General features: G+C 43.7%; 1 protein-coding gene across 4 annotated transcripts in view; it reads right to left on the bottom strand.

Annotated features, from left to right (window-relative positions):
* Positions 1 to 4050: 4050 nt before the first annotated feature.
* Positions 4051 to 17364, bottom strand: part of PATJ (PATJ crumbs cell polarity complex component) — a 160320-nt gene continuing 147006 nt past the window's right edge. For 3 of the 4 annotated variants that reach the window (XM_030494986.1, XM_030494987.1, XM_030494985.1), the window contains 6 exons: positions 17232 to 17269; positions 16825 to 16947; positions 15640 to 15744; positions 12081 to 12184; positions 10011 to 10134; positions 4051 to 8371 (listed from right to left, as the gene is read on the bottom strand). In XM_030494986.1, coding sequence (XP_030350846.1) covers positions 8225 to 8371; positions 10011 to 10134; positions 12081 to 12184; positions 15640 to 15744; positions 16825 to 16947; positions 17232 to 17269 — 641 coding nt within the window. In that variant the 3' untranslated portion in view covers positions 4051 to 8224. The remainder of the gene's footprint in view (positions 8372 to 10010; positions 10135 to 12080; positions 12185 to 15639; positions 15745 to 16824; positions 16948 to 17231; positions 17270 to 17364) is intronic. The other variant, XM_030494988.1, reaches the window with a different exon arrangement.

Genomic DNA, 17364 nt, shown 5'->3' with positions numbered 1-17364 from the left:
TGAACGTGATTTTTTCCACTCTCCTTATGGCCATTTCCAGTGTATCCCTTTCTTTTGCTGCAATGAAGGGAGCAGGGACTCCAATCGTCTCATCTCCATGGTCATGGAGAGCCAACCATGTCGCTCTGCGTTGCTCTCAGCATCTATACCAGGAATGAAAATGGGGTGATTTCCAGTGAATCTGTTTTTCCCCTCTGAATTACTGATATCTTTCAGAGAAAGCCCTCTGCCACCCAGACATTGTCCCCTTGCCCATGTGCATGTGAGCCCACGAGGTGTCCCCAGGGCATCTGGGACTGCCTGAGTGCAATGCTGGACACAAAGTGCTTTGGTGGCAGATGAGGGATAGGAAGGAGAGATGGTGGTGCCAAAGGGGAGATGGCAGAAGAACAACAGCTCCATCCAAAGTCCATCCTGGGGAGAAGGGGACCCTGGATGCCTGGAAACATTCAAGTCCAGGTTGGACACAGGGGCTTGGAGCAACCTGCTCTAGTGGAAGGTGTCCCTGCCCGTGGCAGGGGGTTGGAACTGGATGAGCTTTAAGCTCCCTTCCAACACAAACCAGTCTGTGATTCTATGCCCCATACGTGGACACCTCACCCACAGCCAGCTCCGCATCAGAAGTTGGTTTTGAAGCCCCCATACAACCACAGAGTGTATGATGGTGCAGGGGCTGTGCTGGGGCATGGACCACCGGGGCAGCAGAGCCCCAACACCCCGTGGCTGCTGCCTCTGCTGCTTTGCCCCCAGCTCCCCTCTGTGCCCCACAGGACCCAGCCAGAACCATGTGAGACCCGCTCACCCCAGCCACTGCCTTTGGTGTCCATATCCACGTCAGACACAGCACACACAAGACACAGCCAGCACCTTCCCTCCTCCTTACTGAAAACCAGATGATCCCAAATTGTTCCTCCCACCGCCTGTGCGCTGCCAAGGCGCAGGAGTGCTGCCCCCCTGGGGACACCGGGACTGGGAGGCAATACCCAGAAATCGGGGGGGGGGAACACATGGGGATGCAGCCATGCAGTGCCCCCCCTGGAGCAGAGCAGCCCCCGTGGCTGCCCTGACATCAGCTGCAAGATATGTGAGAAGTGAAAATGCCTGATCCGTGGATAAACGTGTGGTCCCTGCGATCCGGAGGCCAAGACAAAAGGCTGCCTTGTGCTCAGTGCCTGCATTTATGGGTAAAAACATCCCGGGTCTCCTGCGAGGGGCAGCGGGCCTCTGGGTGGGAAAAGAAACAGGAAAGCAGGCTCCGTCCTGATGGTGCCTCGGCATCAGCTTGAGACCATATAGTGCAGAAAAGGGGTGAAATAATTGCAATTAACACTGTCCAGGATACTTTAAATGTTGCAGTGAGCTTGTGTTAAAGGTTAACTTGTTTCTTGTGCTGTAAATATCAGCTCTCCTAAGCCTGCAGTGCAGGGGATGATCCTCCTCCCTCTGGAAGGGCAGGAACAGGGTTGGGACCCCCAGGGAGATGCAGATGTGTAGACAGCAGAGCAAGAAATCTCCATCAGCCTCTAAAATGGGCCAAGGCCATGTTCAAAGCACAAGGAGGGAACAGACCACCTTAAGCCCCATGTACACACAGAGCCCCATGCAACTGGTGGACACAACCTCCATAGTTAATTAAATTAGTGAGCTGTGCCCAGGCACAGGGACGTGCCTTGGCTTTGCTCCTTTCACATCTGCAGGCAGCTCCTGCCCACTGCCTCCCCACATAGGGTGACCCCTGAGTGCTGGGGTGAGCCTCTTGAGGCTAAACCCTGGGGGAGAGTTTACCCATGACCATCAGTTTTCTCCTGTCTGAGCCGAAGCACAAGGTATGAAACATTAACTTCTGCCTTCTCTTTCCTTCCCCAGTCTGGCCCATGCAGGTGATAGAAAACCAGCACCTCTGGGTTTATCACCCCGAAACTGCCCCATCAGCAGCTTGGATGGTGTCAGCTCAGTGACCATCAGCAGAATTTAATATCCTTAGAACAGATGAGTGTCTCGACAGCAAAGGCAGGTTTATTTGCTGCAAGGAAGGAGCTGCCACAAGGGCTGTGTGTCAGGCACATCAACAGCATCTCTGCTTTGGGGTCTGTGGGGACCCAAAGTGGCCTCTGGCACCTCATCCTGTCCCCACAGAAGGGCTGCTTGGCCTTGCTTTTTCTAGGGATGGAGAGCAGTTATGAGCAAGGCTGTGATTCCATTTCCTAAATATCTCTCATCGAGCATCTCCTCCTTTTTGCAGCACTCACCTATTCGCAGCGGAAAAGCCAGCTCAGAGGTTTGGGAGTTTGTCTTTCCCAGAGCATCCTTGGAGCATCCCTTGGGGCAGCCCCTCTGGCCGGGCCACCAGGCCCAGGCTGAAGGCATCAGGAATAGAATGTTTTGTCAACTGCTCCATCTAGTGCCATTTCAGCAGAAAAAGCTGTGGGAGCACAACACTTGCAGCTGGTGCAGCCGCTGTGGCTCGGGCCTGAGCAGCTTTCCCTGGCTGGCTCCATGAGGATGTGAGACTCATAGCACCCTAGAATGGTTTGGGTTGGAAGGGACCTTAAAGCTCATCCAGTTCCAACCCCCTGCCATGGCTAGGGACACCTTCCACTAGAGCAGGTTGCTCCAAGCCCCTGTGTCCAACCTGGCCTTGAAAAGGGTCTCAGCCCTGGTTCTGCAAGGCAAGAGGGGATTTCAAACCTCTGGCAGGGTGGGCTCCAGCCATGGAGGGGATGAAGACCACCAAAACCCAGGCATCACCCAAAGACCAGGGACCACGTACTCCCAGCATGTGCAATCTGTGAGGGGAAAATCCATTGCAGAGGGGGTTAAACAACCACAGCCAACAGCTCAACAACAGCTTTACCCTGCACAGGGTGACACCAACATACACAGCAACCATCCCCACTTGCTACCCCACTTCCTGCTTTAAAAAACAGCAGTATTTCAGTGTTTGCCCACACAGTAATTTGTCCAGTTTCACCTGCTTCCCCCAACGCAGTGAGTTAACAGGGTTTTGTGAGCAGGGGCTGTGCACCAATTCCTGCTTCTCTGGCAGGAGCAGTAAAACACCCAACAAATAACCTGTCTCTGTCAGGCACCATCCCATGTGCACTTCTCCCTGGCTAAAGCTGCTTTCCAGGAGGAATACCCTGAAGAAGAAATCCTGCAGAGAAACCAGGGCAGGGAATGCTGGTAAAACCCTGTAACAGGGGGTTCTTCGAGCCCAAACACAGCTTGGAGGAAACAACATCCCTGTTGATTAGTGATTTTTGGCACGATTGTGCTACAAAACACCATCTCCAATGCACAAATCCACTCCATCTCCTAAGGTGAGCACTAGTGAAGGCCTCTGCTGAGCAACATTGCTGCTCGGGGGTACATGAACACGTCCATAGGAAAGCTCACCTGGCAGAGACGGGGAAGGAGGGAAGGATATGTTGCTGTTCAGGGGAAATTATTTGCAGCTCCTTTTCTGCTGCATACAAATACACAATAACCTGCAGCAAATGAGCTCCCAGAGCATCAGAAAAAACCCCTCTTCTACACTTGGGTTTATACTCAACAGATGGCTCATCATACCTGCAAATCAAAGTGTTAAAAAAGAAGAAGACAAGGCTCAGGTGAGACTGTATAATAGTCTTTCAATACCTAAAGGAGCCTACAGAGATCTGGGGAGGGGCTTTTGACGTGGGCATGTAGTGATAGAACAAGGCGAAATGGCTTTAACCTGCCAGAGGGGAGATTGAGATGAGCTCTTAGGCAGAAGTTGTTCCCTGTGAGGGTGCTGAGGCGCTGGCACAGACTTTTCCCAGAGAAGCTGTGGCTGCCCCATCCCTGGCAGTGCTCAAGGCCAGGTTGGACACAGGGGCTTGGAGCAACCTGCTCTAGTGGAAGGTGTCCCTGCCCGTGGCAGGGGTTGGAACTGGATGAGCTTTAAGGTCCCTTCCAGCCCAAACCATAAAGCTGACCTCAGCAATTCTGTATCGTGCCCAGGGCATCCCGGATGGGAACCATAGCAAAATAACCCCACGTAAATGTGGTTTTAATTGGTACAATTACTTTGATTAGGATATGAGTTTTAATTTTAACCAAGCAGTTACAGAGACACAGCACCTACAGCAGGGAATGAAGAGGGTTTTACGCTGCCACTGCGCATTTCACTTCTTGTGCAGGAATCTGGAATAAACTCTGCTTCAATCTCACCAGACTTGTGAAAGCAGCAGAGACCTTGAAGCCTGCTTGGACAAGGCTGAAGGCAAAGTCAAGGTGATCCTTGTTTCTTTTCCATTGGGATGCTGCAGAACATGGATCTCTCTGATTTGTTGCATCCTAAAAGGTCCAGCTATCACAGGAATGCGCGTGTTAGAGAACAAAATGTCCATTGCTGCTAAGAGGAAAAACAATGACCGTGACAGTGTTTAACCGGAATGTAAATACAGCTAAATTATGGACATAGAAGTGTGAAACTGTGGAGAAAGATGATAATGGAATTATATATCAATGCTCAGCACAACTGTAAAAACTAATGTTTTATACATGTGTAACGTTAAATGAATTCATTCCAGTCCTTTCAGGCAAAGGTACATTAACTGCTCCATCTCAGCATAATCATATTACCTCAACAGGCTCTATATATGTCATACTTCCAGGGTGGTAATCGCCACTTGATTAATTATAGGGAACTTAGAGGCATTACACTGATTCCTTATGCAGCAGGATAATGTGACAGAGTCCCCTCATCCCTCCAGGCTGCCCAGCCTCCACCACCATGGTTCTGAAGCTGAGTGCCTGGCAGCAGGGATCGTGCCTGTACAGACTCTGTTCCATGGCAAGCTCATGTAGTGGGGAGGACTCAAACACTTACAGCATCTCAATCCCAGCCTTTGGAAGAAGTCTGAACGTAGGTGTAACTTGCCCTTTTCTTTGCAGAGTTAGCCAAGAAATGCAAACAGCTTCTGGTGATGTCAAGGATGTCCTTGATGGTGTCACTGCAAGGTTATTCCCTGTTTCTCCAGGTGAGGAAGCTGATGGAAGGACTGTGAACAGCACGTAGCCCTTCTAAAATAAAAGGTCTGACAGCTAAGTCCTCTAACCAAGGCAGAACCCTTCCCACTGGTACATACAAGTTGAAATGGTGGTGAGTGGCACCTCTGAAGGGTTGCAAGATGCCTACGATATCGATGCTCCTCCTGCAATCATCCTTTGTGTTGATTTTGATTCCTCCTGGCACAATAACGATCACTTCATCTTCACCCCCTGGTTTTATTGCCTGTGCATCAGATCCTTGGCCTCTCAACTGACCTGTTTGTTGGTGTTCCCCTGATTAAAAACTACTTACCAAGGCAAACCACAGAGATGGAGGGCACAGGATGGCTCCCTGTGACTGTCTCACTCGGAAGCAATCCTGGTGCCTGGACACAGCTTTTGCTTGCTGTCACCACATCCTTCCGTCCCTCCTACAGTGACCACCACTCCTGCACCCTAGAAGGGCAATCACGAGCCCTACTTGGAACAGCAAAGAAAGACATCTCATGCAATAGATTTTAACAGTGACTTAAATGAAAACCCATAAAAATAAAATGCAGAACTACTTACATAACTGAGCTTTATTTAGAATCTTTGAAGTCATAAAATCTCTCATTTTACTGATAGACGTAAACATACAATCAGGAGGTTTCATTGCTTTTTCCCTTGCACAGAAATAAAGTTTAAACAAACCAGAACACCTCAACCCAGACAAGCGTAATGCAGATTTAATCACCTATACTTGGTCCTGTACATACAGCACACGCTCCTCCGTGTGGTCACTGGTTTATCAATTAGTTGCAATATAATTTTTGGCAGTAATATATTCAACACACAAAGTGCAAATTACAAGAAGCAGAAAAATGTTCTCTCTCATTCTGAGCAATGAGAAGTGCAAAATATCTCAGCCCATAAATTCTATTCTTTGTGTATATGAACAGTATGTGCATAATAGGCTAATAAATAGCCGTGTAAAACTTCATAGATTAAATGTGGCAACATCTTAAAGGAGGAATGCAACGGTTATAAAAACATAATCAGGCAGAGGAATCATTACCTCTTGTTTATAAATTCCACACACTGTTTCTGAGGGTACCTCTTCACATTTCACCTACCCGCCTTTAACTTCTGCATACCTTGGATGCTTCTGCAACCAAAGGCAGTTTGTTAAACATTCTCCCAATTTGCTACATCTGGACATATTTCCGTGTGTCTACAATCAAGGTTCCACTAACACTTCACTTGGCAAATCAAATAGTACAGTGGGAATCCACTGAAAACGTGAAGTCTCTTCCAGGCACTATTAACGGAATACTATTCCAGCAGGCTAAATGCACTTTGTGATTAACCTAAAGTTAAAAGGAAACTTTGCAATGAAGAAAAACTATTTCAATGAGAGCTAATCACAGCTTGCTTCAGTGTAGCTCATCTCGCTTCAGTACCTCTTCTTTAAAGTAAATTGGGGAAATACCCTGTCTAGATAAAACATACTGAACAACAGTACCTTTAACACAAACCCTGCACTGCTCAGTTGTTATACTGCAGATTTTGAATCATCTTTCTATTACATACCAGGGATTTTTCACACAAAATGAGCAGCCAATTTTGACACTCTCCCCGTGCTTTCATTTCTCCCAGCTACATCATCACTATAAATTATACCAAATAGTCCAAATCAGACTGGGCTGCTTCCTCTAAAACCCTACTGTTCCTTTGGATAGGAAGATTAAACCACAATGACTTGCATTGCCATTAATCTGCCTGCCAAATTCATTTGCTAAATCACTAAGGCCACGGTCATATAATCACTGCAGGAATGGCTGTGACACGTAACGAAGTTGCTAACTTTTGGCTGAACGTTCCTGCATCCCACCTTCAGTGTGCAGACACGACAGGCCTTGGGAAGGTGCCTTGTGGGCTTTGGCACATGCTTGCTTAAACCAAAAAGTAGTTGAGGGCTTCAAATGGGCCATATGACTTGCTGGAGGAGGCTGAGGAACCCCCTTCTTCATGCTCTGCCCTGGGGAGGACATCACCTTAAACCGCTGCAGCAGTCTTCTGCAGTGATCATCTCACCAGTGCCTGGTATTATTTGGTATTATCCAAACCTGAACTCCAGCAGCCCCAGGAGAGAAGCATCCTCTGTGATCCGTGAAAGCCTCTTCCTGCACTATCTGATCCTGGGGAGACCCTTGGAAATGTAAAATGGTTTGCTGGGTTGGATTAACTTCATCTTAGCCTTAAAGACAATGTGCAGAGGGACCGCTCACCATCATTACTGGAATTACAGGATCACATTGCCAAAGCAAACTTTTTGTCTTCATTAAAGTTTCAGGATGAACAATTATGCTGCAGCTTGGCACAACAACAACTGCCTTTGTATGCAACATGCCTGGCATATATCAGCACGTTTCTTCTCCTTTAAAAATATAATTGGAATAGAATGAGACACGTTGTTGTTGTTCATGCTGCCTAAATATCTGAAAAGGCTCAAACATTTTAAAAGCCTAAAAAAAATAAATTTCCCTCTCCCCTAGTTTATTTTTCATGCTAAAGGCTGCAAATTGACACATCACAGTAATTACCTCTGACTAACTTCCACAGACCTACCCAAAGAGATAAACATGAGAAGTTCACATTTGACTATCAGACTTACTGTGCCGAGCACAAATAATTTCCCAGAGGAGAATTTGATATTTCATCATTTGGAACAGTGGTAATTTAATTACATTGCTAATGTTTTCTGGCATACTTGAAAGGACAATTAGCATAAGTAAATCATGAGTGAGATGACAAGTCACTCGGCATTTATTTCTGCTCATCAGATGAGATCAGTTGATGATCTAAATTCTCTTTTGTGTGTGAACTGATTCCAGGTTCAGCAGTTGTAACCGGGGTTCAGACTAGTGGGGATAAACTGATGTATAAATAAAGTTAAATGGATATTGTTCTTTGAAGTTTCTTAATTAAACTTGTCCAGAGAAACCTCAAAAACCACCAGAACTAAGGGAGGGCGGGGAGAAAGGCTGATTAAATGTGCAAGGCTAAATGAAGCTCGAGATGCACACTACCCTTTCTGGCAATGGGGTGAATGCTGATTCATTTCTGCCAGGGTTTGCTTTACATCCTGCTCAGGGCTGAGCAGTATTATTATAGCTCTGTTGATGCTCTAAAATAATTGTATTTATCTCCGCAAGCGCAATGACATTCATGATAACACCGTTAATGTTACAGTTCCTTTCTGGCGCTTCAGGATAGCTACAGCTTGCTCATGAGTAACACCTTCCAAAGCTTCCCCATTAACTGCTAAAATCTGATCGCCGCGCTTCAGTCTGCCATCGTCCGCAGCTGCTCCCTGCAAACAGCAAAGCGAGTTGTTAGCGGCTGCTAGTACCAAACCCTCCCATCCCTCATAATGCTGGATGAAATGAGGAGGGATGGAGCACTGGGAATCCCACTGGAACTGGGTGGGGAACATGGGAAATGACAGTGCTGAAGTCTCCCTGAGTGCTTTGAGCATTGCCCATTGCTCACCCTGTTTATCCAACCCTGCATGGTCTGGGGTGATACACCCCTGGGAAGAAGAGAATTGGCCCAACCCATTGGAAAGTGCAGCGTAAAGACTGGTTCTGGCTTTTCTGATTATGGGGAGGCTTGTTACAGCAGCATTTAAGTGTACTCTGCAATCAGTGCTGAGAAATGGGTTAAAATGTGGGGAGAGGGACAGAACTAATACAGCAGAACAGGCTGGGCACTGCCCCAACCCCTGGGTAGAACCGGGCTCCATTGAAGAATTGGCCTCAAGTCACACCAGGGGGGGTTTAGATTGGGTATTAGGAAAAATTTCTTCACCAAAAGGGTTGTCAAATGTTGGAACAGGCTGCCCAGGGCAGTGGAGTCACCGTCCATGGAGGTATTATTAAAAGAGGTGTAGATGTGGCACTTGGGGACATGGTTCAATGGTGGGCTTGGCAGTGCTGGGTTAATAGTTGGACTCAATGATCTTAAAGGTCTTTTCCAACCTAAATGATTCTGATTCTATGAAAGCCCTGGGAAGCTCCCACAGAGCTTTAGAAATGGCTTCTCCTCCAGAGGCCTCAGTGCACCTCTTTGATCTAAATCCCAAGCCCTGCCCTACTCAGAGGCTGGCTCATGGTGTCTGTTTCTACTCCACTGCCCCACTGGTGGCTGCAGTGTATTCTAGCTTCAATTTAGGGTTTCTCAGCTGTGCTCACATCTAGAAACTTGTAAATCTAAGCACTGGTTTAAAAACCACAGTATCTTCCCATGTTAATAACTGAAAATTGTAAGACAGACCAGATATATGTGGTTTGAGCCCCAGAATCACAGAAGCAGAGGAGACATGACTTCTATTCCACTTTCAGATGAAGTTTTCTTATTCATGTCACCTATCCTGCAGATGTGGTGACACAAGTGACAGCAAGCAGGCATAGGACAAGCAACTGTGACTGACTTCAAAGTTAGTTTATGGAAAGTATCCCCAATTCCCACTGTTGTAACCAATTTCCTTTCCTCCTCTTCCATTTCCAGAACTCCCTTCACATGGCCATGCCTGATGTATCTTGCTGAGCACATTTCTAGCAAGGGGATGGGTGGGAAAAGGGTGAATTTTCCCTCACACCAATGGAGGCTGTCTGCCCCGAGGATGGTCTGTGCTGTGCTACGTTTGTTCCTCAGCCTCAGTGGCCAGAGCCACTGCTCTCTAAGATTTACAGATATAAAACTGCCTCACAAATATTTTAATGTATAAACCCAAGTTTCTCAAGTACACAGAGCCACTTTGCTGAGATAAAAGTATCTTGTTTCAGCCATCAGTAATATGAAGTATAAAGTGAGATGCCAGCTCTGGGTCCACTTACATCAGTGTACTTAGCCACCACATTTTGCTTTCTGCTACATAATATATTATCCAAACCAAATCTTAGGTTTATTTTTAAAGATAATAGAGAAATAGGGAGAAAAAAAAAAGATACCTTGGCAAATATAGTCTTGACATAAATGGGCAGGTCTCCATGGGGACTTCCATACCCCCCTACAATACTAAATCCCAGTCCATCAGAGCCTTTCTCCAAAGCAATAATCTTAGGCTGAGGTGCTCTGAAAACACAACAGATATCACTTAGAATAGCAATGTCTGTCTCTGGGGACTTTATGCAGAAGGAACACTTACAGAGATATTTTATCTATCAAGAAGTTTTTCAAACAGCCACAAACCACGACTCTTGCCCTCGCACTGAAACCTCCTCCTGCACAGCCCAGAGTTCAAATGCTGTTCCCTGTACTTCAGCTCCTCACTTTGAAAATACTTGTTTTTAATAAGAACTCAACAAGAGCACTTATCTCTGATGCAGAAGTGAGACTCCCCTGATCTGCAGTCATTGCACGTACGTAGAGTTTGCTTTCTTACCAGCAAAGCTGTCATCTTTAGTCTGCAAAAGTGGCAACTGCAACTATTTCCTTACAGCATCATTTTGTTTTATGTCTTCAGAGGAATGAGTCTAATAGGGTGAAGCCAGGAACGCTCGTGTTCATAGTTTCAGCTCTACTGCAGGCTCTTTGGGCTGTTTTCTAACAACCTGTACTTGACCTACACCCTTGTGTCTTGTAACCTCATCGCTCAGAGCCTGAGCTCTTCAGGGGCTTTTACTGTCTACATTGAGCAAAGGAAGATTCTTGGTGGAATTTAGACCACATGTATGTATATATCCATTGCAAATTTGAAAAAGTCATTTCTATATATTTAAGAAAGAATTATTGTGGGCAAAAGCTGTTTGGCATCTTCCACCTGTATAAAGGTGTAGCCTATTATTGGATTTAACAAAGATACATATTGGATTATATATATTACTATATATATATTATTTGATATAAGGAAGAAGTTATTCGCTATGAGGGTGCTGAGGCGCTGGCACAGGGTGCCCAGAGAAGCTGTGGCTGCCCCATCCCTGGCAGTGTTCAAGGCCAGGTTGGACACAGGGGCTTGGAGCAACCTGCTCTAGTGGAAGGTGTCCCTGCCTGTGGCAGGGGGTTGGAACTGGATGAGCTTTAAGGTCCCTTCCAACCCAAACCATTCCATGATTCTATTATGACCAATATGCAGCTATTTCTTTAGGATGGAAGGAATACATACGCCTACCTAATTCTGCTTCATATTTTCACATTCACATTTCCTTACTATTTTAATATGAAAAGAGAATACAAATCCTTTTGTGAAGTAAGCAATTCTCCTTTGAGAGCAGCAATAAAAACAGTATCTTGCATTGTAAGACTAGAGAATGCAGCATAAATAGCTTAACTTTTATACTCAAAAACCCCTGAGGTAGGGCAGCAACTTGCATCTCAGCTTCTTAAAATAAATATAATGAATCAAAGAATGAAAATGAAGAACATAATGAAGCTAATGAACCACAATGAAGACCAAATGAATTTCAAAATGATTACTGAAATGCTATAAGCTGCTCTAAAAAGCATACAATGGCGAATGACGCATGGCCACGGGAGGGCTAGATCTCTAACTACTATCACCATACAGAACTGCTGCAAGTGGAACATTTTTTAATCAGACTTTTTTGAATTGTAAAGCTAAAAAGATTCAAAGGACAAAGAATGTTCTGGGACATGTTTTGAAACATTTGTCTCCAATACTAGTTTTTTAACACCTCTTGCCTTAGTCTGCCAATGACAAATCATTTCAAATTGCTAGGATCGTAACTCCTTTCAGGCAAGGAAGCCAACAGACAAGGGCAGAACTGTCACGTCAGCATAACACATTAGAAAAAAAAGGAGAGATATTATCTTGAAACATGTCCAGAACTAGTGCTTGGAAACACATTTTGTGCTTATTTACTCCAGCAATTTCTGTCACTGTGTGAAGATGGACATGAGTCCATAATCAGCTTGGACAAGGTCACAGCTTTCATTTTAAAGGTGATGGAAAATTAGAGACAAGAGCAATGGGAGAGACCTCCTTCACCACCCTAGGCTTTTCCCTTGCATGGCACACAGAAATCCACCTCAGTCGTGCAGACTGAGTACAAACTTACTCGGGATCTTCAGAAGGATGCTCAGAAGAAGAGTTAAGGTTGCACCCTGCAGACATGCTCTCCAGTTGGGTAGCAATGGCACTGATGTTGGTATCAGCCACAACCTAAACAGAAGGATGCAATGAAAAACTGTGTGTGTTCACTTAATAGCAGAGACACCTTGGCTAATTATGCAGAAAATAAGAAAATCAATTGTTGATGGGGTTTTTTTCCCCAAGCAAATTTCAGGTACAAGTCATACTCTCTTACGTGTCCTAAGAATTCAATACTTTCAAATAATAGAGTTAATAGTAGCCACGAATCAGGGGGTTAAATGCAAATTTTGCTCAGAAGCTTTCTCTTGCCTTTTACATGACTATCACTCAGATGCTGAGCAGAGGGGAAGAGTCTTTCTGGATAATCCAGAGGAAGAGGTTACTTTGTCAAGGGAATGTACATCTCAGAGTTGACACAGGGTGTCCAGGATTGGGCTTGAAAGAAAATGTCTCCTACAGAGAGCACCTTAGCCTTTAACAAAATACTGAGATCCAAGGGACTATTGTGCAGAGGCTCTGAAATACCTCAGGTTGATTTGTTTGCTAAGTATGTAAGAAATTAATCCGTGGTTTCAACTTCTCTTCAATTTCCAGCATGGATCCAACAAACTGGATTCTTAACCTTCCCAATTCTGGCTCCTGCATTATTCTGAAACCATCATGAATTACCATCACACAGTAATTAATAGAGTTAATGACATTTTATCAGGTTGTGGGGTAGCAAACTTGCTCAGGCTTTTAAAGCAACCCTATCACTGTTGTGTAGGTTAGGTACAAAGCCGGCTACGGCTGTGTTGAGAAAACAGTTACTTGTGGTAGTCTGGGGTTTGCCGTTCACAGGGGTTTTGCCTCACAAGGATAGAATCTTGCAGGCTCAGCGGGACCTATTAAATGCAAAGTGTCAATGCCCGCTCTGGCTCTTCTCTAAACCTTTCATTGCCTGCTTGTTTTCTATTCTTTGCTTTTTCAGGAAGAAATTTGAGAAAATCACTATGAAGTGTTTGGGATTTTAAGTATTTACAGCTGAAAGGACATCAATTTCCTAACAACTACATGCTGTGGTTATCCCCTAACTCCATTTCCTTGTGATGAGCTATTCTTCTCTGCTTGACATTTACTGTACAGCGCAGGAGTTCAGCTCAGAGAACAGTGAGAAATACCCAGTAAGTGTATTTTCAATATTTCCTCTAGCTATCTATGGCCTTGTTTTATCAAAATTAACAGGTACTTCTTCCACTCGTGGCTCAAGGGAAACGTACCTTTTCGAAATACAAAAATCCATTATATAAATCCCCTGTTTTAAATGATTGCTCACAATTCTCCCACAACGGTATTTCCCTCTTCCTAATCCCTTGGAGCCAAGAGGGTGGTAGCGTTTTCTAGGAAGGAAGATTAGTTCTCATGCAAATTTTGCATCCCAGAACTCAAGTTCTTGGATGCCCTAAATGAAGGGGTCCGGCAGACAGCAAAGACACCATTAAGTTTTCCTTCTCATTGCAGTAGGGGAAAGAATGCCAGCCAGTCTTTGTCATATTTTGTTGCTAAATAAAACAAGGGCAAAATAAATCTATATTCAAAAATCTTCCGTTGGCAGGAAGAATGTATCAGAGTTCAACAACCTTGTAAAAAAGCTTCCCCTTATCTCATTACTACACCTGCAGAAAAGAAATTAAATTAAACCAAAGCATCAAAACAGCCGAAAGGGATGATTGTTCCCCTGAGACCCTAATCTCCCATTTGCAAACAGCATTTGCAAACTCCTTCCCCATCCTTCCCAGGACGTGCTGATAATAAGCCTTTCCACCCCACTGAACACAATTATCTGACCTTTCAAAGCAGTTTGCCATGAAGTGGTCTAACCTGATAATAAATAGAATTACTTAATGACATATCAGTCATGATTATCACAGTGATAGGATTATTCCATTTTAATTGTTGTAATAAAAATAAGCAATCCAGTGATTGAGAAGTACCTGTGGTTTGCATGTAAGGTATCACCACGCTTATGGCAGGGCTTCAACACTACTCTTTGCTGCTATTAAAATATAAGATCCCACCTTCACATAACAGATTTTTAATAGGGGAACATAGACTCTGACATCTCACCCTCACATAACAGACTTTAATAGAGGAAAATAGACTCTATTCTATCAGGATAAACCCATATCGTCAATAAAAAGTATTAAGCCCATTTTAAGCCAGACAGCAAAAATGTAGAAGAAAACCCATCAGCTGACAAACCCAATGACATTTCCAGAAGAACCCCTTTGTTTATGTGAGCAACCAACTGCCATCAGGAATATTTTTAAATACATGATGAGGTGGGATATGCTGTATTACAGCTTTCAAGATTAGCAATTTTGAGTTCTGCAGCAAGCTTTCATTTTCTATTCAGGGAATACTGTTGACATGAAAAGTGAAATTACTCAACGTTAGTAACAATATGATAACTATAATTTAACAGAAAATCCTCAGCTGGTGCGTATCTGGGTATTTCCTTTGACTTCATGGAACTACACAAATACACCATCTGCTCTGGAACTGGCTCATCACTTACTAGGTCAGCAGTTCACAGGCAGACAAACCAAAGAATAAACAAGTCTAAAACCAAGTTATTGTATTTTCATGTCCTTCTTTTTTATGCCTTTTTCTCCCCCCCCCTTTCTCACCCCCCCCCCCCCCATTTTTTATAGTCACATTTGTGTTGTAATGCAAGCAAGAAGCTTGCAAAAATCTCTCAAGATGTGTTCCAATCCAATATGCTGTGATGACAAAGAAAATTAGAGTAGATTTTAGTGGTACATCTTATTGTTTTCCAATTGTTACAATAATTCTGCAAATGAGTACTATGTTAAATTCTCTCTGGCAAGTATTTTTCTCATTTCTTTGTGTAAACATAAAAATAAACTGAAGATGAATATACTGGCAAGCAGCAATTAGAACCAAAGTGGCAGAACGTGTCTTCTTTTTAGCTAGCATATAAATGTGGCAGTGATAACACTGGTTTCTCTCTCGAGTGTTATTATTCATTACCTGTAGGATAATCAGTTCTAGGCAGCACTGTCTTAATGATGATGCTATCATTTTTCCTAACTGCTGCTAGCATTTCTTTCTTCTCCCCCTTTCAAGAACAAGGAAATTAATAATGTGGGCAGTTTGGTCACAGTCTAGCTACATGCACGCACTCATTCACACACATAATTTCTTGTTCCTAGTTAACTTCAGATTAAAAATACAAACAACAACTTGGAAGCTTGTTGATTTATCATGTGTAGCAACAAGTTATTTTGTTCCCTTTGTTACGCTTTTATATAGTCATGCTCACAGCCTGTATGAATGGCAATAAAGAATTTTTGAATGAAAATCATTTCTTGCTTTCATTCTGTGTAATTCCCATCAGCAAGCACCCTGCAATTCTGTGATGCCTTGTGCCAGTGATGCTTAGGGTTTTTGCTTTTCTTTTTTTTTTTCTAAATGCCATTTATCTCCCCTCATGCAGCTGCATGTTCAATTTATCACCATACCTGCAGGATAATGCTCCCATAAGCATTCTTTAGTAGATTAACCGCATCTGCATGAGACAGCCCATCCAAAGGTTGCCCATTAATACTGACAATCCGATCTCCAACCTAAAAGTACAACAGTAATGGAAAATTACTAGCATTAGGGAAAATTAAAATTAAGAATGCTTAAAATTCCTTGTGAACTTGGCACTGCACAGTCATGCTTCTCTTTTGCAGGATCCCTTTTGTGAGAATTCTGCATTGCTAGTGATCATTTCCCATTCTTCAGAGCAAGTACAATATGGATTTTTTAAAAACAACAATGCAATCAGAGAAAGATGGGTTGTATTCTACTATTTCCATTTGCAAGCAAAGAGAGTGAGATTTTCACTGCTGCCCTCCCATCCAGAAAGGATTATTTGTGTCCGTATGTGCAGATGAGCTCATACGCCTACAAACTATGTATTCACATGCTGAATGCAGTCCAGGAAAGCAGGCACTTCTGATATTAATCTAATTAACCTAAATGATTTCTTGTTCTTCTTATATACAAAAATGATCTTGACCCTGGCACTTAATGCTATTGTGTAATTCTGTTAGAGGCATGGCATGAATGTAGCAGCATGTACTAATGAATCTCATGGGCCAAAGCAACCCTGTGTGTCTGCATAATAAGTTCTTTTCAGTACTAGTGATTCCTCGAAACTCTTTCCAAAAATGAATTGTTCACCACAGTTATTCCTGAAACCCACGTATTCTGTGGGTCTGATATAAATGCCTTATTTTGGCATTTCTTTATAAAGACCTTAAGATCAAACAACTAACTTCAATCTGTTTTCTACCTGGTTTGAGCTCTAAATAATGCCCGATCTGCAGTCCCCAAAACACTTTTGGCTTCCAGAGAGCCTGTTGCTGCCCTCCCTCGGTCTGGATGAACATATACACTTGAAGACCACTGCAAATGCATTTATGTTCTTTCTCTTAATGTCATTTTTCCATTACTGGCATTATCCCAAGATGCAATATAATTAAAAAGGGAAGAGACAGGCAGGGTTATTTGGTTTTGGTTTTAAATATATACATAAAAAGAGGAAAAGCAGTCTATGAGTTATTATCAAAGTGATGATACAGAAGTGCTTGAGGCTCCTTCTCTGCAGGGGACACTGCAGATGAAATAATAAGTATTCAGAGGATCCCTCTACTCACTCTGAGTCTTTGGGTACGCGCAGCCACACCACTGGCTTGAATCATAGCAATGAAGATGGGAATATCTCCTAATGGACTTCCCTTCCCTCCTGCAATGCTGATACCAAGTGCATCATTTGGTCCCTAAACCAAAGCAAAACAAAACAAAATTTGCAGTTGGAGCAACTTGCAGAGGTCAGCTTTCAGAGCATAGCAATAACTGACTCATTTGATTTATGGAACAGGGAGAAAATAGGTTTGACAGACACACACATCCCCATGCATGCAGGTCCCATTACTCAGGCATACATCCAACAACCTACTGCAAACATAAATAATGCAATTTTACTTCTGAGAAATGCTACAAAAATTAACAACTTCAGTTAAAGGTGTCAGCTTTTGGAATTGAACAAAAATAACTCACTGACCCTTGTTATCTCCACAGTCCTTGGGCCCATATCCGCTCCTACAAATAATGAAACAAACAATTAGCATCTGTAATTAAGAGATAATATAATTAAGAGATAACACTGTCAGGTGACAATGGTCCCTTGCTGCCTC

This window comes from Strigops habroptila, chromosome 8, assembly GCF_004027225.2.
Source record: "Strigops habroptila isolate Jane chromosome 8, bStrHab1.2.pri, whole genome shotgun sequence".
Classification (NCBI taxonomy): Eukaryota; Metazoa; Chordata; class Aves; order Psittaciformes; family Psittacidae; genus Strigops; species Strigops habroptila.
This window is presented reverse-complemented; position numbering and strand designations above follow the sequence as displayed.